The 27,706-nt window shown below is 53.2% G+C and overlaps 2 protein-coding genes across 4 annotated transcripts in view; one reads left to right on the top strand and one right to left on the bottom strand.

The window, feature by feature from the left end:
• The first annotated feature begins 202 nt into the window (after positions 1 to 202).
• On the top strand, positions 203 to 22,017 carry MAFF (MAF bZIP transcription factor F). Its single transcript, XM_020982596.2, has 3 exons — positions 203 to 507; positions 16,737 to 16,803; positions 19,866 to 22,017. Exons 2-3 carry the CDS (start codon positions 16,768 to 16,770, stop codon positions 20,310 to 20,312), a joined length of 483 nt encoding a protein of 160 aa, XP_020838255.1. The 5' UTR covers positions 203 to 507; positions 16,737 to 16,767; the 3' UTR covers positions 20,313 to 22,017.
• Positions 22,018 to 24,450: 2,433 nt separating this feature from the next.
• TMEM184B (transmembrane protein 184B) overlaps positions 24,451 to 27,706 on the bottom strand; it is a 51,125-nt gene continuing 47,869 nt past the window's right edge. For all 3 annotated transcript variants that reach the window (XM_020982594.2, XM_020982595.2, XM_078147366.1), the window contains one exon: positions 24,451 to 26,773. In XM_020982594.2, the coding sequence (XP_020838253.1) occupies positions 26,526 to 26,773 (248 nt within the window). In that variant the 3' untranslated portion in view covers positions 24,451 to 26,525. The remainder of the gene's footprint in view (positions 26,774 to 27,706) is intronic.

Below are 27,706 nucleotides of genomic sequence, written 5' to 3' on the forward strand. Positions count from 1 at the left end.
GAAAGAGGCTGCACGCCCTACCACCGCCCCACCACGCTAAAGTGGGTCTTGTATTCCCCTCCCTCAGCTGCAGCAGTGCCCCTCACTAAGATGCCCGCGTGAGCCCCGACAAGGAACAGGCGGGGCTCTCGAGCCAGCTCCGCCCCGTCCCTCCCTCCGGGGGGAGTGGGGCTGGAACAGAGGCGGCGAGGGGTGACATCAGCGCATGACTGTGTTTTTATGAATGAAAGGAATCCTGTGAGTGAGTAATTCCAGGAAACTCACATTACAACTCAGCAGATTGCTGCGTTCGCCGCTGTCGCGCGCGCCTCCCCGCCAGCAGGCAGCCTCCACTCTCGGCTGCCCGAGCCCAAGTCCGATACCGGAGCACAGCCCGGGGAGGCGGCGGCTGGAGGCCGAAAGGGACCCATCACCCAGGGACGGCGGAGGTAGAATAGAGAGAGAGAGGAGGAGGAGGAAGAGAAGGGGAAGAAAGGAGAGACTTCCAGACCGAGTGGGAGAACCTGAGTGAGTACGCGCGGACGAGGCCCCCTCCCCGGGGGCCCTCAAGGTTGGGGTGCATGGGGGGGCCTTTCCACTGTCCGGCTACTTCCTTCCACCTCACAGTGACCCTCTTCTATCCCTTCACGTCCGCTTTTTGCCCCCTCGCCGACCTTGGCTTCCTGGAAGCTTGGGAGGGGAACGCTGGACAGGGATTGTGTGTGTGTGTGTGTGTGTGTGTGTGTGTGTGTGTGTGTGTGTGTGTGTGTGTGTGTGTGTACCTGTCTGTCCGTCCTACTCTCGTCCTGGGACCTTGGGCATAGTGCGAGGGAGGAGAATCGGAATTGTTCGGTTGTCTGTCTCCCCTCAGCAGAGAAGGGGATTCGCTGAGCTAGAAGTGGTGGAGGCACTTGCTGGGCGGGGTGGTGGGGGTGTCCGAATCGTCCCCAGCACCCAGTTGGTATACAGAGGAGGGGGGAGGGACTGGGGGGAAGGGTGTCTGTCTTCCCTACCCTCGTACGAAAGGTACTTCTTTGAAGTTGGGAGAACTGAAAGTGAAGGTGCCTGTCCCACCCCACCCCCCTCTGAAGGGGGATGGAACGCAGAGAGAGTGTCTGTCTCCCCCCACCCCACCCGAGTCTGAGCCAGAGGGGACCTCTCTGAGGTTGGGGAACCTAGAAGGAAAGTTTGTCTATTCCGTCCCGCCCCTTGCCGGTGCTAAAAGGCTGGCTAGCTGTGGAAGGGAAGGTGGGACCCGACGTTCCTGACTGGGGGGGGCCAGGAAGGCAGACTTGGGAGTGGGGGAAGAAGAGTAAGCACGCCCCCTCCCCAGCCCCAAAGAGCCATCCCATCGGAGCCACTAGCGGGGCGGGTGTGAGGCCAGGGGAGCCACATTGGGCGCCCGTGGGGCGGGTGTGCGTGCGTGCGTGACTCAATGTGTACATTCCGTTTGTTGTGCGTGCGTGGTGTGTGTGTGTGTGTGTGTGTGTGTGTGTGTGTGTGTGTGTGTGTACACTTGCGCACGCAAACACGGATTAGCTCAGCCAGGAGGAGGAGGAGGAGGAGGAAGTGAGTGGGCCGGCCCCAGGCACCCGGGGGAGCGTCCTGTCCCGCCCGAGCTCTGGCTGTGCCCGGGTCTCCTGGCTTCCCTCCTTCCCTTACCCCTGTCCCTGACCTTGGTGTTTCCCTGCTCTTCTCACCCTGCAAGGTTCCTGTGGGATGTCTGTGCCGCTGGATGGAGCTTAGAGATCAGAGAGGCCAAGGGTCCTCCCCAGCTAATTAGGTAGCATAGCCAGAGTTCCCATTCAGACTCAAGGCCAGTGTGCTCTTTGTGGACTGCCCAGAGCTGCGCTCAGTGAGGACTGGGGGGTGGCAAGGGCCTATTAGACCCATCTCTCTTTTAAGGCCACCTCAAAGCCTTCGGGAGAGGGTTTGGTCACCCCCAGCCCCTTCGACTTGGCCAGATGGATCAGGAAACAATTGTCAAAGGCCCTGATAGGACGCAACTCACGGGCTTGGCACCTAGCCCACCTGTCCTTGGTGACGATTTAGAGCTGGCAGGGGCCTTAGAGGTCATGTAATCCAACCTTCTCATTTTATGGATGGAGAAGTTGAGGCCCAGAAGGGGGACCTGCCCCAGGTCACAAGCTGCAGAGCTGGTATTCCAACGCCTTCACTTCACAGAGAGGAAGTGGCTGACTCCAGGAGACAGCAACACAGGCTGCGGTAGAACCCAGGGCTTCTGGGGCCCAGGCTTCCCCCCAAGAGTGCAGGTTGTTAGCTGCTGCTGGGTCCTAGCAGGGACAAGGAAGGGGCCCCAAGGGAGACAGAGGCCTAGAGCTGAGAGCTCAATGTTCAAAGGTGGAGGCCCAGCTGGGCTGGTGGAGTCCCCACCAGCCACACCAAGATCCACAGTATACACACCCGTGTCCGAGGCCACGGAAGAGGGGTGGGGAGTGGGGAAGCAGATAGGGAGTGAAGGGGTTAATGCATGTGTGAGGAGGTGGGGGAAGGGGAGGGAGCCTCAGAAGCTGGGGCCCCGATCAGCAAAAAGTTAAAGGGACCAGGATGCACCTGTTTCTGCCCAGTGGTCTGGAGAGCCCCACCTTGGAGTGTTGGGTATCAGCGCCCCCCACCCCTGGCATCTGTAGGTCTAAGTCTCCAACTCCTCCCACTTCCTGTGCATTGTAGAACAATACTGTTCTCCTAAGCATGTCTGCCTGCCTCCTCCTCCTCACCTTACCATCCACTGAACTGGGGAGGGGACAGCCAGACCTAATCAGGGGATCCCTAAGCTTTGAGATCTTAGGTTTACTAGAAAGAGCTGGGGACTGTGTCCTTAGACCCTCATAGCCGCAGAACCTCAGAGGTTAGCTCAACTACCTCATTTTACTGCAGGTTCTAGGGCTGAGAGGCTAAATGCTTGTCCACAGTAAGTGGTAGAACCAGATTTCGAACGAGTGTCTGGTGACTCCAAGACTGACGATCTTTGGGGAACGTAGTCATACTCTTTGAATAACTGAAACATAGTTGTAGAGGTGGTGGGGCAGATATTCTATTTATTCTGTGTGGTTCTGGAGGCAATGGTAGGACCATTGGGTGCCAGCTGACTTTGGCACCAACATAAGGAAGAAGTTTCTAACGGTTGGAGCTGCCCGACCACGCACCAGACCACCTCTGGGCTTAGTGAATGGTCTTCAAGTAGAAGCCACAGGACTCCTTGCTCAGGTTAGTGTAGAGAAGAGCCATGAGGCAGGGGTTTGGACTAGACACCCTTTAACAGGTGTTGAGGTGTAGGAATACAACCAATGTCTCAGGGCTCTAGGCATTTCCCTAAGTCTATGTTAAGTTGCAAAGAAAGTGTCAGCCTGCTCCTTGGGAGAGAGTTTTTTCACCTGGAAGTTCTCTAAACCAATGAAATCACAGGTCTATCCCCACCAGTACAGCTAGACAAACCCCACCAGAACATTTTAGAAGAGACCATGTGCTGTTTGTTACCTGGACTTTGGCTCAGGCAAATCAATTCAATAAACAGTTCTGTACATATAGCAGATGCTCAGCAAATAGCTCACGGAATCCCAGAATGATAGGGCTTGGAGAGAACAGGAAATATCAGAACTAGGAGGGGCCTTAGAACAGGGGATATCAGGGTTGGGAGGGGTCTTATAACATGGGGCTAGGGAGCTTAGAGATCATGCTGTCTGACCCTTTTGTTTTACAGATTAGGAAAGTGAGGCCAGAGGGAGCAGGTGCTTTGCCCCAGGAAGTCAGTGGGAGACCGAGGAATGGTAGTTTGGGCTTTGAGTCCAAGCCCGGTGCCTTCTGCATTAAACCACAATTGGTTAATAACGCTCAAAATATCCCAGTGGATCAGTGACCTCAATGATTCAGGCGTTTCCTTTGGCGACACAGAAAGCAGCCATCCAGGGCTGCCTATCCTCCGAAGCTCTAGCCATGTTCTCAGCCAAGTTCATCAAGGGGGTCCTTAAGAACAATCCCCCCCCCTTACCCCCTAGCTATTTGCAAAGGGTTTAGGACTTTTCAAAGCCTTTTCTTATTCCTGATCTCCTTTGGAATGTAGTGAAGAGAACGCTGGGCCAGGAGTGTGGACACCCCGGTTCCACTCCTGGCTCTGAAATGAATTCACTGTGTGACATGGACAAGTCTCTCTGTTTTCTCAAATGTAAAAATATGTGTGGCTAGCCAGGAACCCGTGGGGCTGGCCACAATCTTCCAGATTCCTTCTCACTCTGACATTCAATGACTAGGGGATACCCAGACTGGCTCCATATAGGATGTGGCCAATGTGACCACAGCCTTAAGTTGGAAGGGTTGGTGGGAGGGAAGTGTATCTATCCCTCACAGATCTTTAAACAGCACAGAACACAACTAGGAGCAATTAGGTGAAGTCATGAGGAGGCAGAACTGGGCTCCATGGAAGGGGAAACTCCCTCATGGTGAAAGATGGAATGGAGGCCCCATAGGTCCCTGGGCACTCCATTCAAGGCTCATAGTCTGCCTCCTATAGAAAGCTTCTTATGATCTCAGCCCCTCCCTCCTCCTCCCAGTCCCCCACTCCTGCCCTCAACTGCTTTAGAGTAGGAAGGAACCTCAAAGGCCGTCTAATACAACCCCACCATTTTACAGATGAGGAAACCGAAGCCTGGAGGAAAGAGACTCCAGATCCCAGGACCCAACATTTAAAGCTGGACTTTGGAAGCGCAGAGGTCAAAGGTCTTGTCCAAGGGTCATAGAGCAAGAGCTAGAAGGGACTAAAACCATTTACAGATGGGGAAACTGAGGCCCAGGGAGTTGAAGTGACTTGCCCAATCACTTCTAAGGTCAAATACAAAATCTTCTGTAACCTCGTGCCCCTCCCCACCACCTTTACAGCTTTCTTACACCATACTCCCCAACATGGGCTCTTCAGTTCAGTGACCCTGGCCTCCTGGCTGCTCCACGATCAAGACACTTTAGCTCTCTCTCTTTTTTTTTTTGCAAGGCGATTGGGGTTAAGTCACTTGCCCAGGGTCACACAGCTAGTAAGTGTCAAGTGTCTGGTCTGAGTTGATTTGAACTCAGGTCCTCCTGACTCCAGGGCTGGTGCTCTATCCACTGTGCCACCTAGCTGCCTCCAAGCCATTTCATCTCCACTGGCCTTTTCTCTGGCTGTCCCCCTTGCCCAGAACACTCCCCCTCCTTACTGACCTCCCTGGCTTCTTCAAAGTCCCAATTAAACTTCCACCTTGTCCGGGTAACCTTCCCCAACCCCTCTTTATTCCAGTGCCTTCTCTCTGTTAATTATTTCCTATTTATCTGGCATCTAGCTTGTCTGCACATATTTGTTTGTTGTTCTGTTAGATTTTGAACGCCTTGAGGGCAGGGACTGTGTTTTGCCTCTTTTTGTGCTTAGCACAGTGCACATAGTAGGTGCTTAATAAATGCCCCCTGGATTGAATTAGATAGGGATAGAGTAAGTTTCAAGTCACTATGGATGAGCTGAGATTTGTCTCATTGAAGGGAACCCCTGACTTGATGGGATTACAGGTCTGGGAGCTTCAAATAATGGAAAATTTTCAAGTGGCCACTAGATGACCACTTGTCCACAATGGAGAAGGGATTCTTGACCAGGCAGGTCAGTCTAGGTGGCCATGAAGGCTCCTTTTAGCTTGGAGAGCTAGATTCAGAGGGCCCTGGGTTCAGGGGTTCAGGAAGCAAGGCAACTCACTCTGAAGGTCAGGCAGGTAGTGTCCCCCCCAATTAGATCAGATCAGAAAGCCAGAATGGAGAGTAAATGGCTTGTGGGCTCTGATCAAACAGCCATAGGGAATAGCGCTTTTTGAGGTCAAAGGGGAAAAATGCTAAGTGGACAGGCCCTCAGGAAGCCACTTTGACTGTTGCCTAGATGAACAGAGTTCTGGGCCCCAGTGAGGAACCAAGGGTGCCTCACCTCCCCACATTGGCCTCCTTTAGGAACAGAACTTCCTTGGCAGGGCTGAGATCACATCCGCCTCTGTGACCGAGGCCCACACTCTCTTCTCTATTTGCATGCTGGGATCTGTCTTCCTATGCCTCAGAATCACAGAAACTGCAAAGCTGAGCAGGACCTCAGAGGTCACCAAGTCTGGCCCCATCATTTTTCAGAGGGGAACTAAATTGCTTCAGGTCCCATGTGGCAGAGCTGAGATTTGAACCTGTGTCCTCACACTCCAAATTTGCTGTTCTCTCTGTCCCACTGCCTCGTTCTGGGTGTCTGACTGATCATGTTGGCTCCAGAGGGTAGAGGAAAACAAATTTTTTCTCTCTGTGCTCACAGGATGGGTGAAACCGACTGAGAGTCAGAGACAGAGCGGCCTGCCAGCATGGGGTGGGGCAGTCTGCGGCAGGATTCCTACAGAGGACCCAAGAGGGATTTTTATAGTATCAGTGATGGCAGACATACTCTGAGGCCATGTGCTGAACAGGCCCTGACCTTGTCGATTTTATATCCCCAGAAAGAACGTCAGGACCCACCTCCTCTTCCCCCAAATCACTTAGGTCAGCTGCACTGGCTTTATAAGTGACCAGGAGCACAGAGGAAGTCACTGGACAGTGCCTTGCCCTAGGAGGCAGGTGGCAGCCCTAGCCAATGGACTTTCTATGTGACCTTGGACAAGTCCCAGTCTGGAGGGGATGAACTCAAGGATCTCTCAGGTTCCTTAGGCTCCTAAGAGTCCTGTGATCCTAGAAACACGTTTCTGTTTGCAAAATGTTTGACAGCAAAATTTTAAATTCAGGCAAAGTCCTCAACTCCCTTCCCTCCCCATTGTCATTTAAAGTGTTTTCTGGCGCAGCTAGGTGGCACAGTGGATAGAGTACTGGCCCTGAAGTCAGGAGGATCTGAGTTCAAATCCAGCCTCAGACCAAACACTTGACACTAGCTGTGTGACCCTGGGCAAGTTGCTTAACCCCAATTGCCTTAAAAAAAAAATCTAAAGTGTTTTCAAAGAAGGCAAACTTCTTTCAGCAGCAGACTTAGCAAAACCTCAACAGAAAAATAAAACAACATAAAATTCCATTTAATTTAATGAACTGGATGCCCAATAGACATCTTAAACTCATTGTATCCAAAACAGAACTCATTATCTTCCCCCCAACCCTCCACATCTCCTATCTTCCCTATCATTGTAGAGGGTATCACTATTCTCCCAGGCCCCCAGGCTCCCAACCTCAGCATCATCCTGGGCTCCTCACTCTCCCATCCTCCATATCCAAGTTGTTGCCAAGGCCTGCTGATTTCATCTTTGCAACATCTCTTGTCATTTTCACCTCTGCAGCATCTCTTGTTGCTTTCACTTTTACATCTCTTGTCATCTTCACCTCTGCAGCATCTCTTGTTGCTTTCACCTCTGCAACATCTCTTGTTGCTTTCACCTTTGTAGCATCTCTTGTCATTTTCACCCCTGCAGCATCTCTTGTTGCTTTCACTTTTACATCTCTTGTCATCTTCACCTCTGCAGCATCTCTTGTTGCTTTCACCTCTGCAACATCTCTTGTTGCTTTCACCTTTGTAGCATCTCTTGTCATTTTCACCCCTGCAGCATCTCTTGTTGCTTTCACTTTTACATCTCTTGTCATCTTCACCTCTGCAGCATCTCTTGTTGCTTTCACCTCTGCAACATCTCTTGTTGCTTTCACCTTTGTAGCATCTCTTGTCATTTTCACCCCTGCAGCATCTCTTGTTGCTTTCACTTTTACATCTCTTGTCATCTTCACCTCTGCAGCATCTCTTGTTGCTTTCACCTCTGCAACATCTCTTGTTGCTTTCACTTTTGCAGCATCTCACCTTTACAACATCTCTTGTCATTTTCACCTCTGCAGCATCTCTTGTTGCTTTCACCTCTGCAGCATCTCTTGTTGCTTTCACCTCTGCAACATCTCTTGTTGCTTTCACTTTTGCAGCATCTCACCTTTACAACATCTCTTGTCATTTTCACCTCTGTAGCATCTTGTGGATTTCACTTTTGCAATACCTCTTGTTGATTCCACCTCTGCAGCATCTCTTGTTAATTTCACCTTTGCAGTATCCCCTGAACAAGCCCCTTCTTTTTTCTGACACCGCCCCCATCTTGGTGCTCACCTCATGCCTGGACTACTGCAGAACCTGCTGGTAGCTTTGCTTGCCTCAAGTCTCTCCCTGTCTCCAGCCCATCCTCCATTCAGCCACCAACATGATTTTCCTAAAACCGTTATCACATTTTTTCTGCACCCTCCTTTCCACCTGCTCTCAGTGAGCCACAGGGGCTCCCTCTTATTTCCAGACTCAAATATAAGTAAATACCAAATAAATATGAGGTAACTGGAGGGGGTGTGCATCACTAACAATTATGGGAATCAGGAAAGGACTCTTGTCACTTGAGGGGAGCCTTGGAGGGGGCTAGGATTTACAAGAAGCAGAGGTAAGAAGAGAAAGCATTCCAGGCTGGAGAGGTGGAAGGGGGCAGTCCAGAGAGGAGATGGAATGTCACGAATGGAGGCAGACAAGCAGGTCAGTTTGGCTGGAATGGAGAGTCCATGAAGCAGAGTGGTTGGCAATAGACCTGGGATGACCGATAGGCTGGAGCCAGACTGTGAAAGGCTTTAAATGCTAACCCAAGGAATTTATATTTCTAAAAAATAACATGACTTCAGTGACTCCAATAGGGGTCAACGAAGTCATTTATTAATTCAATAAGCATTTGTTAAGGCCTACTATGGTGACTCCCCTCTCCCCTCCCTGCTTCAAGCAAATTTGATTATACCCAAACCAGAGACAACAAATGTGGGGCAGGGGTGGCAGATAAGGGAAGGAGTTGGTGCATTTCAAAAACTTTCCCTGCAGGGTTCCATCAAATTGCCAACTACAATAAATCACTCCACTAACAATCATTTATTAAATGCTCATATGTGCTAAGAAGATTGAATTCTGCCCTGTACACTTACTAGCTGTATGATCCTGGCAAATCACTTCAGTGCTCTCTGCCTCATCTGCAAAATGCGAATGATAATAGCACCCCCAGGATTGCTGAGAGAATCAAATATGGTAAGATACATCAAGGGCTATGTACATGGTAGCTATTATCCTGCCAGACTTGGAGCTGAAAGGAATTTTGGAGGCCATTGAGTCTGACCTCCTTGTTTTACAAGGAGATTTGAACCCAGCTCTTCCTGACCCGGCCTAAGTCTGGCCTCCATGCTGTCTTTGTCTTAATAGTCTGACTGCGCTGGTTTCGGCCTCAATGATCCCCGGATGTCCCTGGAGTCCAGCTCTTTGGGCATCTTCTGGTATTGCTCTGGCCCTGCTCAGCAGACAGAGGTGTGATCTAATTCATTTGTTCATTCCACAAACATTTTTGGATCACCAAAGATATGTAAGGAGGAGGAGGAAGAGGAGGGCAGGCAGAAGCCAGAGAAGGAGGCTGGGAAGAAGCCAGAGAAGGAGGCTGGGACGCCCTCACTGTTAAGGCTTTCCTACAGGACGTGTCTGACTCAGCTGAGCCCGAGCAATCCTGGGCAAAGAGCCGAGCCTCAGCCAGGACCTGGGATGTGGCCGAGGAAGCCCCTGCCAGAGCAAGGGAGCAGAGATGGGAGAGGAGCCAGGGAGAGGCAGAACTGGGTTGAGTGGCTGTGTGGCATTGGACTTGGATCAGAGGACCTAGGTTCGAATCACTCCTTAACACCTATGTGATCTTGGGCATGGAACTACTTTCTTTGGGCCTGGTCTGTAAAATGGAGGCTGGGGAGGGCTGGATTAGAGATGACCTCTTGTCTCTCTCACAGCTCTGTGACTGGCTAAGTATTCCGTCCAAGAGGCTGAGTTTCCAGAGCCGCCCCCTCCCCTTCACACACTTCTCTGGACAAAGGCCCGCGGACAGTCCCCATCTCATTGGCTCCTGGTCAATTCACTCCTACCAAAGGTTCCCAAATCAGTGACCTTGGACCAAGCACTTTCCCTGTCTTGACTTCAATCTCCTGACCTGTAAAGTGAGGCAGGTCAAACAGATGACTTTGAAGGCAGTTATTTCGAGTGGGATGATCCCCTGAAAGTGTCACTGTGCTTTCCCAAAGTTGAGAATGACCCTGGCCCCTTAAGGCCATCCCTCAGAGGTCTGGCTGCCCCTCAGTTCCACAGATGCTTATCCCTCCTCTCTGGGGCCACGGCCTAGCACTGTGCTAGGCCCCTGGGACACAGAAATCTGAAAGAAATAACTACAGCACAGGCTAGAATTGCGTGCCAGGCTACTCTGAGGAAATGTTAGGAAGCGGCAGGAAATCGAGGCCTCCCGAGCAGTACAGCTTGTCATGTTTTGTGTTTGATTTTTGTCTTTCTGCACCTAGCACACAGTAGGCGTTTAATAAATGCTTTTTGGTTGATGCAAGGAGGGAAGGATTCCTCCTAGCTTCAGGGACCAGGGAAAACTTCATGGGGGAGGAAGCCCCTGAACTGAGCCTTGAATGAAGAGTTGGGGAGGAGGAAGTGAGAGCATTCTAGGCACAGGGCACCCTGTGGACAAATGCATTGTGGAAAGAAATGGCAAGATGAGATTGGGGAATGTCTGGCTGACCAGTCTGGTTGGAGCACAGAGTTCATGGAGGGGACCGGTGGCTGGAATGGTAGGTTGGGCCAGACAGGAGAGGAATTCTGGGATAAGAAGTTTCTGTGTTATTCTTTGGCCAATGGGGGGCCATTGAGGGCTCTTGAGCAGAGGAGGGATGTGGCTCTCCTATGCCATTCTGAAGGTCAGACTGTAGGGGAGAGACACGAGTTCGGGAGACTGGTTAGGAGGTTATTATAACTGTCCAGGCCAGAGGTGAAGAGGGCCTATCCAAGGAGGATGGCTGTGAGAGGAAGGGATTGGAAGGCTACTGCCCCCAGCCCTGACCTTTGTTCTCTCTCTAGGAAGGCTGTCCCACCTCCTCTCCACCTTTCCATGGCCAACCCAGCCTCTAAGACCCAAGTTAAGCCCAGGCTGTGGCTGGAACAGACCTCAGACCATCTAGTCCAAGTGTCTCATTTTATAGATGAGGAAACTGAGGCCCAGGGAAACAAAACCACTTGACCAAGGTCACTTAGGGAGTAAATAGAAGGGTCAGAATTTGAACCCAGGTCTCTAGACTCTCCATCCAAAGTAGCCTTTTGCTGTGTCAGGCTGCTGCTTTTAGGCCTGTGGGAAGCTCTCCTTAAGTTTCTCCCTATTCTTGGTACTCTCCCCTGGCTTCCCACAGTATTTGCTGTCTGTACCACTGACCAGGCCCTCAGCCTTGGAGGCCTGGGACGGTCACTTATTATTTTATGGTTCAGTCACCCGTAGGTTCCAGCCAGCTCTGGCCCAGGAGCTTCTGGGTGGGGAGCAAGGACGTTGACCTGGCTGGGCTGTGCTGAATCATTGTGAGACAGCACCTTGTCTACACAGGGCTCCAGCTCCCCGCCCTGCCTCCGCCCCCAGAGGGCCCTCCCCCTGGCTCTCCTGCTCATTCATGCCTCCCTTCCTGGCTCTTGGCCCAAGTAGGCAGGGTGTGGAGGTGGTGGTTTTTCTTACACATTTCCCCCTTACCCTATTTGTCATTCTCCCACCCCCTTTGCTCTCCTAGGGAACTGAAAATCTAACAAGCCCAAGTCTCCATAAGTGACCGTGTGTTGTGAGTCACAAGGATGAGCGGGGCACCAGCCTGGAGGTCAGCGCCCTGGGGCTGTCGTCAGCCTGGTTCTGCCTTTTGAGCCCTTTGGCCCCAAGCCAGCATCTGCTGGTCTTGTGCTTCTGTGCCCCACCCCCACCCCATCTCCACCTCCGAGATAGTGCACACACAATGGTCTCCATCCACAAGTGTGGATGGGTTGGTGACCTCAGGGCGGTCACCAAGGTTGGGGTAGGGTCTGGCACAAAGGTGGGGTTTTGAAACTCGGTAGTTTTTGAAATTTTTGATTAAAAATTTATGAATATCTTTTGTTTTCATTTCTGAATATATCCATGTTACCTACTTTCCTCAGAAAGTCCACAAAACAATAGTGTGACCTGATTGGTAGCATTTACTGATTTCCAAAGTGTAAATGTTCACACTGAAGACTTGCCATCAGCTCGGCCCTGATCTGTACAATATTCTGCACTTCCTGTCGACGGTGGGATCCTGGTTGGGATTTGAAGGCAGCCAGGGAAGGCAGGAGGTGATGAGGAGGGAGGGCCTTCCAGGCATGAGGGCCAGAGAAAATGTCTGGAGCCTAGAGATGGAGGGTCTTGATCAAAGAGTACGTGGTGGGGAGTACGGGGTAAGAAGACTGGGGAGATAGGAGGGGGCTGGGTTATGAAAGGCTTTGAATGTCAAGCAGAGGTTTTGTGTTTGATTCTCGAGGCAATAGGAAGGTTCTTGACATGGTCAGGCCTGAGCTTTCGGAAGGTCACTTTGCCAGCCCAGTGTGGGATGGACTGTCCAGGGCTGGACTATCTCATTAGGCTAGAGGGAGGAGACAGAATCTGGGATTCTCCTCAATCAGGGCAGGTCTGCTCCTCATTTGAAATGTCATCTTAGAATGTTGCTGGGAGCACAGAGAGGTCATGCACACCCAATGCCCAAAACAGCAGTTGAACCCAGGCCTTTGGGGCTTGGAAGCCAGTTTTCTGCCTGCTGTGTTTTGGTGTTTCTCTTCAGTAGGATAATATATTTACCAAGTTGCCCCAATACCCTTTTGACAGATCCCAGTGGCGTTGAGCCCCAGACACTCCTCCAATTCTGATCTGGAGCTGGGACCACTAACTAACCATATGGGCCTACCCAGGGGCAGCGCCTCTTCCCTGAGCTGCCTCGGTTTTCCCAAACCTGTCTCCTTTTTCTTCCTCCCTGGCCAGGGCTGCCCCACCCGTTCCTCTGGACCAGGCACCCCAGGGGCTGTAGAAGGATGTGCTCATCAGAGGGCTGATGCCAAGGGCCACTCCTGCTTCCACGGGCTCTGATGGACTCCCAGGACAGGACAGAGTTGGGAGGAGAAGCTGTGCTTTCCCGGGGGACTTCCTAGACCACCAGCTTCCTCCTCAGGCTTCCTCTGAGCCTTGTTCCCCTCCCACCAGGAATGGCCTTGGTCCCCTCTGGGCTCCATCTCCTCCCACCCCTCACTCTATTCGGGGAGGAGCTTCTGAGAAACCAGGGGGAATCTCCCCACTTCTGCCTAAGTCACCCTGATGGGGAAGAAGACTCCATGTCCCTGGAGACAGGGAGTAGGCTGAGGGGCATGAGAGGAGATGAAACGAGAAAGGACATCCTAGGGTGGGGATGGAGGAGTGTAGAAACTCACACTGGGCAGAGTTGAAGCAGCTGGAGCAGGGGGAGGGGAAGGCTGAGACCAACAGTAGGCCAGGCCCCTGCTTGCAATCCCAAGCTAGGCAGCTGGGGCTTTTCTCCAGCCTCTTTCCCAAGGGAAGAAAGGAGGTTCTGCCATTTCAGAAAGAACAAGGCTATGAGCTCTTGGACAGGGTAACACTTGGTGTTAGTTAGCTGTGTGGCTGGGGACTCACAGGTCCCTCCCAGCTACAGATCTATGATCCTGTCATTTCTGTTGGCCCCATTTAAATGAAAAGCAGGGATTGTTCTGTTTTTGTGTCTCCAGGGAGCCAGACCTGTGCCTGGTATAGAGTAAGCACTTAATAAATACCTTGTTCACGACGAGCACAGGGTAGGTACTTATGTGCTTGCTGAATTGAATAAAGGGCAATGGTGTGGTCCTGGATAAAGAACACTGGTTCTGTAGTTATCAGACCTGGGTTCCAGACCCACCTCTGACATTTTACTATCTATGTGACTCTAGAAAGTCACTTTCCTTCTCGAGGCGTGAGTTTCCTCACCAGTAAAATCTGGGGTGTAGATCCGCTGACCTCTGAGGTGCCTTCCAGCCTGTGAATTCCTTAGGAGAAGCCAGGCTCATATAACCAATGAGACCTGCTCCGTGTACTCACTTAGCTTCCCTGGGCCTCAGTTTTTTCATTTGTAAAATGAAGAGGAAGAATCAGATGTGTATGACTTCTGAGGACTCTAGATCATTCTAGATCCAGTGATCACACAACCAGCTAGGGCCTGCCCCACAGATGCTCAAGTGTGTGACACTGAAGAGAATTGGTCTGGGGGCCAGGAGTCTGGGGTTCACTGTTACACAGCCTGGAACAAGCCAACTCCCACTGTCGGGGCTTCACCTAGTAAATGAGGGACTTGGATGGTGTCGTGTACTACAAAGAATGCTAGATTTTCCTTAGTAACCCTGAGAAATCCCGTGGGGATATCCCAGCTCAGGGGGCCTGTCCCTCCCCTCCTTCCCCCCACCCAGAAGTGCTATCAGGGGGCTGCTTGTGGCCCAGGCTCTGACCACTTTCCTTGTAGCCTCCAGAAAAGCCATCTTCTCCCTGCATCACCCCCATTTCCCCTGCTCTGCTTGTGGGAGATCCCTCCTCCTACAAAGTGGAATCTGGAAGAACAAACAGACAGATTCAGGAGGCGCCAGTCCTGGGCAGCCCTAAGTATGAGCACTCCAGGGGAGAGAAGGACCCCCTCGGAATTCTCTTTTCACTAGACAGGGGAAGAACAGGTCAGCTGTTGGGAGGGATGGGCGTGGCCGAGTATCTGTGGGGAGGGCGCTGGCTGGTCACAGGATGCTAATAATAATAATGCACAGCGCGTTAATAATAACACATTACGGTGCCCGGCACATAGCTAGCCCTTAGGAAATACTTGTTGGCAGACATAACAATGACAGTAATCATAAGAGCGGGCCCTCTCATGACACTGTAAGGTTTGCAAAGCATGTCACTAATGTGGTCTCATTTGAACCTCACTACAATCCACTGAGGTTGGCAGTATTATTCTCCCCATTTTACAGATGAGGACACTGAGGCTCCTTCCACCATACCACCCTGGTTGGCTGTTGGGTGATCAGTGACAAGGCAGGTTCTGGGGGCTCTGCTAGGGGCTGGGCACTGGGAAATAGGGAATCCCCCAGCCATGCCTTTCACCTGATGGCTCAGCCTTCCCTGCAATGGAAGAGGTGCATAAAGGGTGTGAGGTGGCCCCTCTTCACACCCTCCCACCTCGAGGCAGAGGCCATGGCCTTTACTGACCTCACAGCATCTCTGCTGGGCATGAGCGCCCGTCCTGGGCAAAGGCCTGGCTCTGGAGCATCGGTCAGTCTGGTCTGGGGATCCAGCCCTGCCATTTAGAAGGTATGTGAATGAATCCTCTCTTGCCGTGCCTCAGTTTCCTTCTCCTTGTTGTTGTTCAGTTGTTTCAGTCAACGTCTGACTCTTTGTGACCCATTTGGGGTTTTCTTGGAAATTTTGGGGTTTCTTGGCAAAAATGGGGTTTGCCATTTCCTTTGGTTCATTTTACAGATGAGGAAACTGAGGTAAATGGGGTGAACTCCAGGGCAATGCTCTATTATACCACCTAGTTAACTACCCCAACAGATCAATAGCTAGGATCAGATGAAATATGGCATAGGAGTCATCCAAAGGGGGTAGGTGTGCAAGCATGAGGATAGCGTGGTGTAGTAGTTAAAGACCTGGCCTTAGAGTCAGCAGGACCTTCAGGTCCTGCTCTGGTATACACGGTCTGAGTGACCCTGACAAGTTACTTCTCAATGCTCTAAGACTAAGTTAGAAAGGAAAGTAATCTGCATTAGCGAAACGAGTTTTTGTACTGGGAGTTCCCTATCACAATGTCACAGGTCAGGACCTACACAGATGTTTATGCACACGCCTACAGCCATACATCTCGAGGGGAGTGAGTAAATCGTGACAGCCTCAAAGCCAAGAAGGCCTGGATTCAAGTCTCAGGCTGTGAGAGGCTCTAAGCTGCTGATCGTCTGCATTGGTGGAGGGATTTCCTCCTGGGGGTGCTCTAGACTAAGAAAATCAGCCCTTGATCACTTAGGCTTATTATTATCCCTGTCCCACATCTGGCTGGCTTCATCTACCCAAACCAATGCTCCTGGACCAGCTCTAGACTTCACTCACGCCCTCAGGTAGCATGGGTTCGGTCAGGATGGTCATTGGACTGGGCCCTTACAGGTCATAGAGCCCTGATTCACCAGAAAAGGAAACTGAGGCTGAAGGAGAATTAACTTGCCCAAGGTCACACAGCTAGTAAGTGGCACAGCCAGGATTTGAACCCAGGTCTTCCCAAAATCAAATGCAGGGCTCTTTGCACTGTACCCCATTACTGATTCTGTTCTCGTCATGTCCATTTATGAGGTCTTATAATTAGGTCTCCATACAGCAGTCTGCCTTGGTGTCATTGCTTTGCTAGAGTGACCTTTCTGAGGGCAGGAAACCTGGCTCTTTTTCTTTTTTGAGGCTTGGATCTCCCTGCTTCCATTCTGAGGCTCATCCTATCGGTGTCCCTAGATTTAGGGCAGACACCCAAATGACCCAGAACTCCTGAGTTCAACTGGTCCGCCAGCTTCAGCCTTCCCAGTAGCAAGGAATCTAGGAGCGTGCAGCCACCCCCAGCCTCCTCTGCTGAGGATATGTGCTCTGTCCACACAGCAGGCACTTCACCTATGTTGATGAATGAATGACTCTAAGAGGAGGGATTTCAGAGGAGGCTGACGGAGGGGGAAGTCTGAGGTTGGTGGCCACCTAATTTGTCCATGGATACAGCTAGCTCCAATCATGGATGAGTGCCTCCTCAAGACCTTATCCCTAAGATGAAAAGCAAGAGTCAGGGCTTGGAACAATAATGCTTCATCTCCTCTTTTCCTCCAGGTTTCCAGCCCTGAGGGCACCTGACCCCAAAATGTCTACAGACACCTTATCCAGCAAAGCATTAAAGGTGAGAGCCCTTTCCTTTGATTCCTTCCCCTCCTGTCCTGTCTTCTGTTTACTCGCTGCTCCCTACCCCAAGCTAGTCAAGGCCCCAATTCTAGAATTCTCCTAGCTCCTGTGATCTAAGGTCCCAAGTTCTAGAACTCTCCTAGACACAAGATTCCAAACTCCAGTGTTCTCCTGGTTCTAGAGTCCTCCTGACTTTTAATCAAGTCCTCAGCAGCTGCAGATCACAGACTTTAGAGTTAAAATGGAACCTGGGGATTCTCTAGCCCAGGGGTTGTTAACTTACTGTGTACAGATTTCAGGGAGAAATCACGTTTCATGACCTTGGGCAAGTCACTTCACCCTGTTTGCCTCTGTTTCTCCATGTGTATAATGAGGGTGTTGGACCAGATGGCTTCTGAGGTCACTTTGGGCTCTAGAGCTATTGTCCTTCTTTGGTTTTTTAAATTTTTTTCCCAAGGACCAGTCCCCCTTAGGTAAAGGGAATGGGGGAAGTTTAGGACTTTTGCACTGAGCCTTAGGAGAAAAGAGCCAAGATGATTCCTCTATTCCCACCTCATCCATGGCCCCTTCTCCTTCTAGTATTAGGAAACAGAAGGTGGGAATTGGAAGAAGGTTAGAAAGGAGGAGGCAGGAAGGGAAACAGTAAAAGGAAAGAGGAGGAAGAAAGAGGAAGACAAGAAGGAGGGAAGAATATAGGGAGAAGAAGCGTGATTGAGGAAAGTGGCATAAGTAGAGGGAAGATGACGAAGGGACTGAGGAATGGGGGGGAGGGAGAGTAAGCATCATAGGTTGGTTTTGGAGCTGAAAAGGCCCTTCTGAGATCATCTAGTTCTAGTCCTTCTCATTTTACAGAAGAGGAAACTGAGACCTCAAGAGGAAGGAAAATCAGAGGGAGAAGGGAAGTAGAAGGGAGGAAAAGAAAGAGAAAATAAGTGTTAAGAGGAGAGGAGAGAAAGTAGAAGACAAAAGGAGATTGAGGAGGAAGAGGGAAAGGAGAGGAAAGGAGAGGAAAGCAGAGGGAAGAAGAGGGAAGAGAAAGGGAAAGACAACTGGGAAAGAAGAAAGAGGAGGGGGAGGAGAGGGAAAAGGAAGAAAAGACAGAGAAGAATAAGGCAGTAAGAGGAAGGACGATGAAAGGAAGGCAAAGGGGAAAGGAATGGGACAAGAGAGAATGAAGAGAGAAGTTAGAGGAGAAGAGAAAACCAGAGGGAGGTAGGGAAGAGGAGGGAGAGGAAAGGACAAGGTAGGAACAAGGGGAGGAGAAGGAAGACGAACGGGAAAGAGCCAATGGAAGTTGAAGAGGAAGCAAAGTAAAGTAGAAGTAAATGAAAGGAGGAAAAAAGAGCAAGGGCATGGGGAACGAGAAATAGGGAGAGAGGACAGAAAGTTGGAAACAAAGAAGGAAAAGAAGGAAAAGGAAGAAAAAGGAAGAGAGAAGAAAAACTGAGAAGAGGGTGAGGGCAGAAGGCAGAGGAGAGAAGAAAGGGTGGGCAAATGAGAAGACAGAAGAGCAAGAGAGAGTGGGAAGAAGAGAGAAAGGAGTGAGGAAAGAAGAGAAAAGGAAGGATGAAGGAGACAACAGGGAGACGGAGGATATGAGAGAAGAACAGGGTGAGGAGAGCAGCCAGGCGAGAAGAGAGAGGTTAGGATGAAGGAGAGAAAGCGTGGGCTGTGGTGTCCAGTGTAGATGTCAGTGTCTGTGCCAATGTCAGCATCAGTGTTTGTGTCAGTGTCAGTGTTTGTGTCAATGTCAGTGTCTGTCTGCGTCAGCTTCTGTGTCAGTGTCTGTGCCAATGTCAGCATCAGTGTCTGTGTCGATGTCAGCTTCTGTGTCAGTGTCTGTGCCAATGTCAGCATCAGTGTCTGTGTCAGTGTTTGTGTCAATGTCAGTGTCTGTGTCAGCATCAGCATCAGTGTCTGTCAGTGTTTGTGTCAATGTCAGTGTCTGTGTCAGCTTCTGTGTCAGCATCAGCATCTGTGTCAATGTCAGTATCTGTGCCAATGTCAGCATCAGCGTCTGTGTCAATGTCAGCGTCAGTGTCTGTGTCAGTGTCAGTATCAATGTCAGTGTCTGTCAGCGTGTCTGTGTCAATGTCAGCTTCTGTGTCAGTGTCAGTGTCAGTGTCTGTACCAATGTCAACATCAGCATCTGTGTCAATGTCAGCATCAGCGTCTGTGTCAATGTCAGCGTCAGTGTCTGTCAATATCAGCATCAGTGTCTGTGTCAATGTCAGTGTCAGTGTCTGTCAACGTCAGCTTCTGTGTCAGTGTCAGTGTCTGTGCCAATATCAGCATCAGTGTCTGTGCCAATGTCAGCATCAGCGTCTGTGTCAGTGTCTGTGTCAATGTCAGCATCAGTGTCTGTGTCAGCATCAGTGTGTCAATGTCAGCATCAGTGTGTGTGTCAATGTCAGCTTCTGTGTCAGTGTCAGTGCCAATGTCAGCAGCAGTGTCTGTGTCAATGTCAGCAGCAGTGTGTGTGCCAGTGTCAGGGTCTGTGTCAGTGTCTGTCAATGTCAGCATCAGTGTGTGTCAATGTCAATGTCTGTGCCAATGTCAGCATCAGCTTGTCAATGTCAGCGTCAGTGTCTGTGTCAATATCAGCATCAGTGTCTGTCAGTGTCTGTGCTAGTATCAGCATCAGTGTCTGTGTCAGTGTCTGTGTCAATGTCAGCTTCTGTGTCAGCATCAGTGTGTGTCAATGTCAGCATCAGTGTGTGTCAGTGTCTGTGCCAATGTCAGCATCAGCGTCTGTGTCAATGTCAGCGTCAATGTCAATGTCAGCATCAGTGTGTGTGTCAATGTCAGCATCAGTGTGTGTGTCAGTGTCTGTGCCAATGTCAGCATCAGCGTCTGTGTCAATGTCAGCGTCAATGTCAATGTCAGCATCAGTGTGTGTGTGTCAGTGTCTGTGCCAATGTCAGCATCAGCGTCTGTGTCAATGTCAGTGTCTGTGTCGATGTCAGCTTCTGTGTCCACGTGTCTGTGTCGTGTCGGGGGAGTCCCTGTCCGTCCCCCCCTCCCAGGCCACACCCGCCTGACACCCTTCCTGCCCCGCAGATCAAGCGCGAACTGGGCGAGAACACTGGCCCGCACCTGTCGGATGAGGAGTTGATGGCGCTGTCTGTGCGGGAGCTGAACCACCATCTGCGCGGCCTGTCCAAGGAGGAGGTGGCGAGGCTGAAGCAGCGGCGCCGCACGCTCAAGAACCGCGGCTACGCAGCCAGCTGCCGCGTCAAGCGCGTGTGCCAGAAAGAGGAGCTGCAGAAGCAGAAGAGTGAGCTGGAGCGGGAGGTGGACAAGCTGGCCCGCGAGAACGCCGCCATGCGCCTCGAGCTCGACGCCCTGCGCTCCAAGTACGAGGCGCTGCAGGGCTTCGCGCGCTCGGTGGCCGCACACGGAGGGCCCGCCGCCAAGGTGGCACCGGCCAGCGTCATTACCATAGTCAAGTCCTCCACCACAGCTTCAACGGCCTCCGCAGCCAGCCCCGAAGCCTGCTCCTCGTGACCGCGGGTCCCGCCCCCCGATGCCCCTCCCCGTGCGGATAGGGGGTCCCGGCCCCGCCCCTGCGCTCCCACCCCTGCGTGGATGGGGGCCCGGCCCCGCCCACACTTAGGCCCCGCCCCCGGCTTCCAGCCCCGCTCCGCAGACTGGGTGGCCTGGTCCTTGCCCCGCCCCCCAGATCCCATCCCTGCGCGGATAGGGAGGTCCTGATCTAGGCCCCGCCTCTGGCCCGCTCTCTGCTGACAGGGTGGCCTGGTCCAGGCCCCGCCCCCATGGGATTTCAGCCTCTTCCCCAATGCCCCGCCTCCTCGTCTAAGCCTTGACACCTCCCAGGCCCCGCCCCCTCCCGTGGCCCTGCCTTCCAAAGCTCCTAATTCGGTCGGCCCGCCAGCCCACCTCAATTCCTTGTGCTCCCGAGGGGCGGGAGGGCTCAGTGCTCCTTCCCCCGTCTGGCCCTCACGAGTCCTGGGTAGCGGTGGGTTTGGGGAAGGGGTAGCTCAGAAGCAGAAACTGGGAGGAGGAAGACAATTCCATCCTCCGCCCCCCCCCCCAAATGCAGTTGAAGTTAAATCTACACGCATTGATTAGGTGCCGACTTTGTGCCAGGCACTAGGATGTGGGGCACCCTCCACTCCTGGCCCATGCCCTCCCTGCTCTTAGCAGCCTGCCCTTCCCCACCCCCTCGTTTCCTCAACGGGAAACTGGACACGACGGAGGGGACGCACAGGAGAGGGGGGACAGGCTCAGGACTCTGCTGTGGGGACCCCTGCGCCACTCTCTTTCCCAAGAAAACTGACCCAGCAAGCAGCTCAGCCCCTTTCTCCCAGGGCCGGGAGGAGAGGGGCAAGGTAGGGGCCATGTCCCGACCTCCCCCCTCCTCTGGATTTTTGGTTCTCTTGGCCCCTGCAGCAGGAACCTTGGAAGCAGGTTGGAGACCTGGCATGGGTGCGTGGGAGCTCTCTTCCTGAAGAATGGGGTCTTCTAGAGGGTGTCTAGATATCCCTCAAGGCTGAGAGAGCCCCTCCAAGCCCCCCACGGCTGGCCCATCCATCTTCCCAGGGCCTGGGACACCCAGAGATGTGCTAGAATTCCTCCTGGGCTTCCCTGAGGGGCTGGGGGTCTCTAGGAGGCAGGCCAGGCCCCAGGCACCAGTCTGCCCAAAGTCAGGCACTTGGAGCTGGAGAGAGGGAAAGACTATGCAGGGTGGGATAAGGGATGGGATGGCCAGCCTAAGATCCCCGCTGGCAGTCAGGAAGAAGAGCTGGGGCCCCTCTCCTGTGAGCACTTTTGGGGAGGGGGCCTAAGACTCTGGGGTTTCTTATCTTCCAATGGAAAAAAGCCTTTGTGGCCCCCCTCCCCTAACTCTCCTCCTCCAGCCTCTTTGCCCAGCTGCTCCCCTCTCCCAGCTACATACACCTCTCTCATCCAGCCCCAACCCCCCTTTGTTATTTATTGCACAGAGCTAAGTTATTCTCCGCCACAGCTGCCAGCCCACCTCACTGGAGCCCAGTCTGGGTGGGAAAGTGGACGAGCTGGACGTTATATTTTATATCTGCAAATAAATCACATTTTATCTATACGTAACAGAAGACCCTGAAAAATGCCCCCCAGGGGTTCCAGAATTTATTTATTTTCTGACTTACAGTAAGCGCTGCTCGCCTCCTGTATTTTGTAGACTTTCTGAATAAAGCAAGTTCTTTTTCACTGAGATGAGAATGTGGCCTGGATTGTGTCCTGGGAGGGACCTGGAGATGGGTGGGGACGCCTGGGGATGGACAGGGAGGACAGGTTCTTGAGTCCATAGTTGCATTGGTGTGTTCCAGACTCACAGAATCAGCTGGTGGACCTGCCTCCCTCCTTATCATATTAGAGATTGCCCTCTAATCTGGGGTCTTCCACATAATCATAGAATTTTAAAACTGGAAGGGACCTCAGGCCATCTTGTCCTACCCATACCGAAGGACATTCCCCTACAGTCCTGCCTGAAGACCTCCCAGGAAGAGGAACCCACTACTCTCAGAAGACGAGACTCTGGAGAAGAAGTTAAGTCAAAAGCCTCTTCTTCCCTCCACGTGATGAAAGCTCTCACTTGAGGCCATGTTGTATAACGACAAATGGAAAGAACTGGAGATGTTTGAGAGAAGACTTGGGAAGGACATGAGTGACATGTGTCTCCAGTAGTAGAAGGGCGAGGCTCAAAGAAGCCAACTTGGGCTACATGGCAGGAAAAGCATCTTAATTTAGATCCGTCCACAAATAAATAGACCCGATGCAGACGACGTGGGTCTGAATCTCTCGTTGCTGCGTGACCCTGGACAAGGTATTTCACCAGAGCCCCTTCCCATCTCTAAAAAGATGTCAGCTCGGGCACCGCTACATGAGGAAACCCTTGTGAGCCGTAAGATTTATCCTAGAAATGGGGACCCTGATTCTCATGTATGTTAAAGGGATGCTGTGGGGCTCAGTGGAAAGGGCACTGAATTTGGAGTCAGGGGGTCTGGGTTCAAATCTCTGCTCTGCCACTTACGATGCTGGCCTTTGTGTAAGGCCTCAGTTTCTTCTCCTGTAAAAGGAGCTAGTCAGACAAGACGGTTCTTCTAGGCTTGAAATCCTACAAAGGACCCTAGGTGTGTCACTGTGGGCAGGTTCAGATAGTTGGACAAGGAAGTACAGACTTAAAGATATCCGGATGGAACGTTTTGGGGACTTGATGTCTGGCCCAGAGTGGAGCATCCGCACCTCCAGCTCCTGACCTGAAGCCCTGCCTTGGAAGGCCTCTCCTGCACCCCTGCAGGAGGGCCCCACCATTCCTCCCCACCTTCCCTGGCGGCGACTGCCCCAGGATGAGGGCAGGGCTCTTCTGCTGTATTTAGCACAGTGCCCAGCCCATAGGAAGCCCTGGAGAAATGGCCCCTGACTAGATCTTCACCAAGTCCTTCCAGTCAGCCAGCCTCGGTCTCCTGTCTAAATGACAGGGATTAGATGACCTTCTAGCTCTAATATCTTCTGATTTAAATCCTGGACACTGACTGATTCCCCCACCCCCATTACCCCATTCAGGAGCTGTTGGGAGAGAAAGGAGCTTTAGAATTAGAAGCCCTGGGTTCCAATCCTGATCCTGAATGGCCTCTAAGTCACTGCCTACTCTATATAATGTGGGGGGGGGGTTGGGGGGGCTGGACTAGCTGGGCTCCTGCTCTTCGGCTACAATCCTATATCATTGTCACCTCCCCCCAGCTCCAGGAGGGCTGAGCACAGGCCCTACTAACAGTGAGCGACCCCACCCAATGACCCCTTGGTCCCAAAGTGCTGAGCTCAGCCCTCCCTCAGGCTGGGCCAGCTGCTGGCACTGGGCTCTAGGCAGGAAGCTCCAAGGGAGATGACAAAGCAGCTATGTTTACCGAGAGGTCAAAGGCTGGTGGGGAATTTCCCCCGCCCCCGCTACATTCCAGGGGGCTCACGTCAGTGAGCTGGGCCAGGCCCTCCAAAGGCACGCAGGTTTCTGGCACCCTGGCCTCCTACACACCTGGCTCGGCCTGTCGGCGCAGTGCCAACCTTAGAGCAGCTCTGGCCTCCGGCCTCCAGGGGGCACAGAAAAGGGGTAGGGTCCTCTGGGACGATGCTTGTCCCCTGGGGTGCTCCAGACTCTCCCATGCCCTCCAACCCCAAGGCTGCCAGGAAGGGTGGGCCCTGGGAGGCGGCAGGAAGGGTCCACGTCACCCAGGCTTCGAGTGATGGAGCTGGAAGAGGGAGCGTTTGCACCCCTTGGTGCGGTCAAAGGAGAGCCGGTCTGAGGCCCAGGGCCTGGGTGCTAATCCTGCTTGGATGCTGTGACCAAGAACCACCCCTCTGAGGACCAGATGAATAAGGGCTGTTCCAGCTTCAATCCCAGCCCAGGATGGAGCCCCACTGGCAGCTGAGGGCGCCCGTCTCAGGTCTCCGGGGGACTCAGCAGCATGGGACAGACTTGTCTGCAAAAGCAGTGGGCTCAGACAGAGACAGGTCCGGCTACTGTCTTTCAGTCAAACCCAGAGGTCTGCCTGCCAGCCCCTGCCTCTGGGACTGCCTGAGTCATACCTCGAGCGCCCCCTCCCCCCCAAATACAGAAAGAGGAGAGGGGACAAATCACCACAGGCCAACATGATTTCAGTACAATCTATATTATCTCATATATATATATATATATATAGATAGATATATATATAATCTCTCAGCTTATCTGCTTGCTCCTGTCCCGGTGCCTTTAAAATATCACAGAGACCAAAATAGAGGGCTGTTTCTGGGGGAGCCGCGGCAATCCGACCTGATGTACAAAACTAGGTGACTCTGACTTCTCATAGATCATACAAGGAAGGTTTCCAGTCTTCTTTATATACAAAGAGCTACGCTACCTGAAAATAATAATCATACAAAAAGGGCGTGGGAGGTAAGTCACACAGAAAAAGAGCAGGAGGGAGGAGATCCCCCCAGCCTGCTGCCCCAGGAGGCTTTGGGCCCCAGCCCCCAGCAGGGCTCTGGCAGAGGCCTTCATGGGCAGGGGCAGCAACCGCTACTTTGGCCCAAAAGGTGAGAGGAGGGAGAGGGCAGTGTCCTGTGGCTGTGGAAAGCTGGGCCTGGCCTTCTTGATGTGGGCAGTGGCTAAAGCCCACACCAATGTGGGGAGCATGGGGAAGTGAAGGGAGCTCATTTCTCCATCACCACCAGGATCACAAGCAGAGAGGCTGGGATCTCCCTCCTCTGCTGGGGCTCACCCCGTAAATCTCTCTTGCCTTTCGCTCAAGGGACTAGGAAAACATTTGGTGACAAGGTATCAATCATTAAGCCTTTCTCCCCTTGTCTGACCCCAGGAGAGGCCCTAAAATCAGGAGCCTTCCCTCCTGAAGGCGGGGAGGAAGGCAGGTGCACCTAACCAGGGGCTCCCGACAGCTCTCTCCCCACAAGGCCAGGGGACGGCTGGGAGGAGGATGTTTCATGCATTTCAGAACTGATTTACTAATTACAAGAGAAGATCTGCTCCTTCAGCCTTTACTACCCATTCCTGCCTCCTCTTCTAGGAAGAGGCCTCAAAATAGGAATGGGGGGAGGTGAGGGTGGCAGGAGAGGTGAAGATGGGGGGCATTCTGACACCTGCTGAGCCCGGCAAGGCTGGTGGCAAACGTCCGGTAGCAGCTGGCTCTCAGCGAGGGGCTGGGACAAGGTGGATAATGCCTGAAAGGGAGGGCGGGGGAAGGGACTGCCGTGAAACTAAGGCACACGAGAGATGGAGGCTTCTGGGGGGGGGCAGCTCCCAGAGCCCTGCCAGGTCAGGAGATGGGAGGGGGGTGGGCTTCCCTCCCCTCCCCCTTCTATCGTTGGGTTTTCTTTGCTCCCCTCTCCTCAAGCATTTTGGGGGACTGGCTTTCAGGGTCCTAGAGAAACCAGTCTGAGATGCCAGATAACCAGCCCTGAGGCCTATACACTGGATTAGCACCCCTGCCCGGAGGCATTATTCTTCCAGGGGAAATCAGGGGTCTTTGGAGCAGACTGGGGCTGTGTGGCCCTGGTTTCCATGAGAACCTGGCAGCAGGGAGTAGCCCGAGAGCCCCCTCGGAGGGGCGCCACGGGCCAGGGGCAGCAATTCTGCCTGGCATGTCAATGTTGTGAGGAATGGACCTACTTCCGGCGGGGGGAGTGTCCAGGTTCTATCCAATTTCTCTCTCTAGAGCAAGGCTGAGACACCAGAACGTAGGAAGGAGGAGGGAGGAAAGTATTGCACAATTAGGTGGGGAGTGGGGGCTGCACCCTGTCTTATCCCTGGGCCTGGGGGCCTGGCTCTGCAACCACTCCAAGGGAGACTGTGTGGGGGCTGGGGGAGAAGGTGGGAGTGGTTTGCGGCAACCCCCCCCCCCCAATTCTTCCAGCTCGGACACACACTGCTGTGGCCACTGTGCCCTATGCCCTTAAACAGCTGGGGGCGGGGCCCTCCCAAGCCATGCGCTCTGACTGCTCTCTCCCAGGCAGCCAGGGGACCACCGGCTCATCAGGCCTGTCCTGTCTGGGCCGCCCCCTCCTACCGTGGGGAAGTGATATGACTTGAGTGTTTCTGGTTTAATAAATTAAAGGAAGATTCCAAGGCTGTGCTAGACAGTTTCCAACGTCCCCCCCCACCCCGGGAGGGCGGGAGGGCGCGTCAGCTCTGCGCCCGCTTCTCAGGCTGCCCGTCCTCGTCCCAGCGGCCTAGAACTCATCATCGGAGCTCAGCAGAAGGGTTTTTTCGTTGTCCCGGCCGCCTCCGCCGCCGAGGCTGTGGGAACGGGCGAGCGCGTGGGCGCCGTTCCTCCAGGAGGGGCCGCGCTCCAGCGTCGACTGCTGCGTGTACTGCTGGTAGGCCGGGGAGAAGTTATGGATGGCGTCCTGCACGATGTCGTGGGGGCTCATGGTCTCCTTGAGGCTGCTGGATATGCTCTTCATGGGCGCACAGCGGCCTGCAGGGAGGAGGCGGCAGAGGACCGTGAGGTGGTGCTCGGGCAGCCTGCCCCCTCCCCGCCCCCACCAGAGTGGTCCACGAGAAGACTCCTGGATGCCGGCGCAGTCAGGCACTGAATGACGCTGCCAGGTTTGGCCAATGCTTTGTGATGGATATGTTTGGTGTTGAGGTAAGGGGAGGAAATGGGAAAGAAGCCAAGGGCCACACTCAGGGGGGAGGGAGGCAGCGTCTGGTCAGCCAGGCCCCCGCAGCAGGCAGGGCACAGCCCTTTGGCAAGGGGAGAGGACCTGAGCTGATGACTAACCGCCAGAGCTGACTTTCTCCTGCTCCCAGAGGCAGGGGGCCTGCTACTGGGGTGTCTTTGAGTCCAAAGAGCCCGAGGGGAAGGAAGGAACTGGAGGTAGGGAGAAAGGGAAAGGTTGAAATGGTCATCTCCAGTGAGGGAAGAGAGAGGGGACCACGGCAGTGGGGCAAAGCCACAGGGACCGCAGGCACTGGATGGGGAAGGGAAGCGTGAGGAGCCCGGGGACCTGTCTGCGCTCTGAGCTGAGCAGCGGGCCCTGCAGACAAAAGGGCCTTGAGCTACGATCCTTTGACTTGGTGACAGTGCCAGGAGAGATAAGGGATGCCCTCCCAAGTGTTCCTTATCACCCTGTAGTGACCTGGCCTGGGTCTGGCCAGCTTTAAGCCCAAGGCCTCCTCGGTCAGGGGCACCGGCCAGGCGCTAGGGCTCTTGGGGGAAGGGGGAGGGAAGGAGCTCCCAACGTTAACGACAGCACTGCTTCTGGCTCTCTAAGAAAGGTCCCAGCACCCCTGGGGAAGGGTACGTGGTGGACCCCAGGACTGTGGGAACCAGCAGCTGCCGTAGGACCCTGCTGATCCTTCCCCTCCCGGGGCAGTCTGGGCTGAAAGGGCAGGGGAGCAAGGAGTG

This window comes from Phascolarctos cinereus, unplaced genomic scaffold (genome assembly GCF_003287225.1).
Source record: "Phascolarctos cinereus isolate Bilbo 61053 unplaced genomic scaffold, phaCin_HiC Scaffold_1;HRSCAF=81, whole genome shotgun sequence".
Classification (NCBI taxonomy): domain Eukaryota; kingdom Metazoa; phylum Chordata; class Mammalia; order Diprotodontia; family Phascolarctidae; genus Phascolarctos; species Phascolarctos cinereus.

Bases quoted from the DNA above. Each gene is read 5' to 3' on its own strand.
- MAFF (XM_020982596.2), top strand. From the start codon at position 16,768: ATGTCTACAGACACCTTATCCAGCAAAGCATTAAAG. The intron at 16,804-19,865 runs GTGAGAGCCCTT...CCTGCCCCGCAG, and splicing joins TATCCAGCAAAGCATTAAAG to ATCAAGCGCGAACTGGGCGA.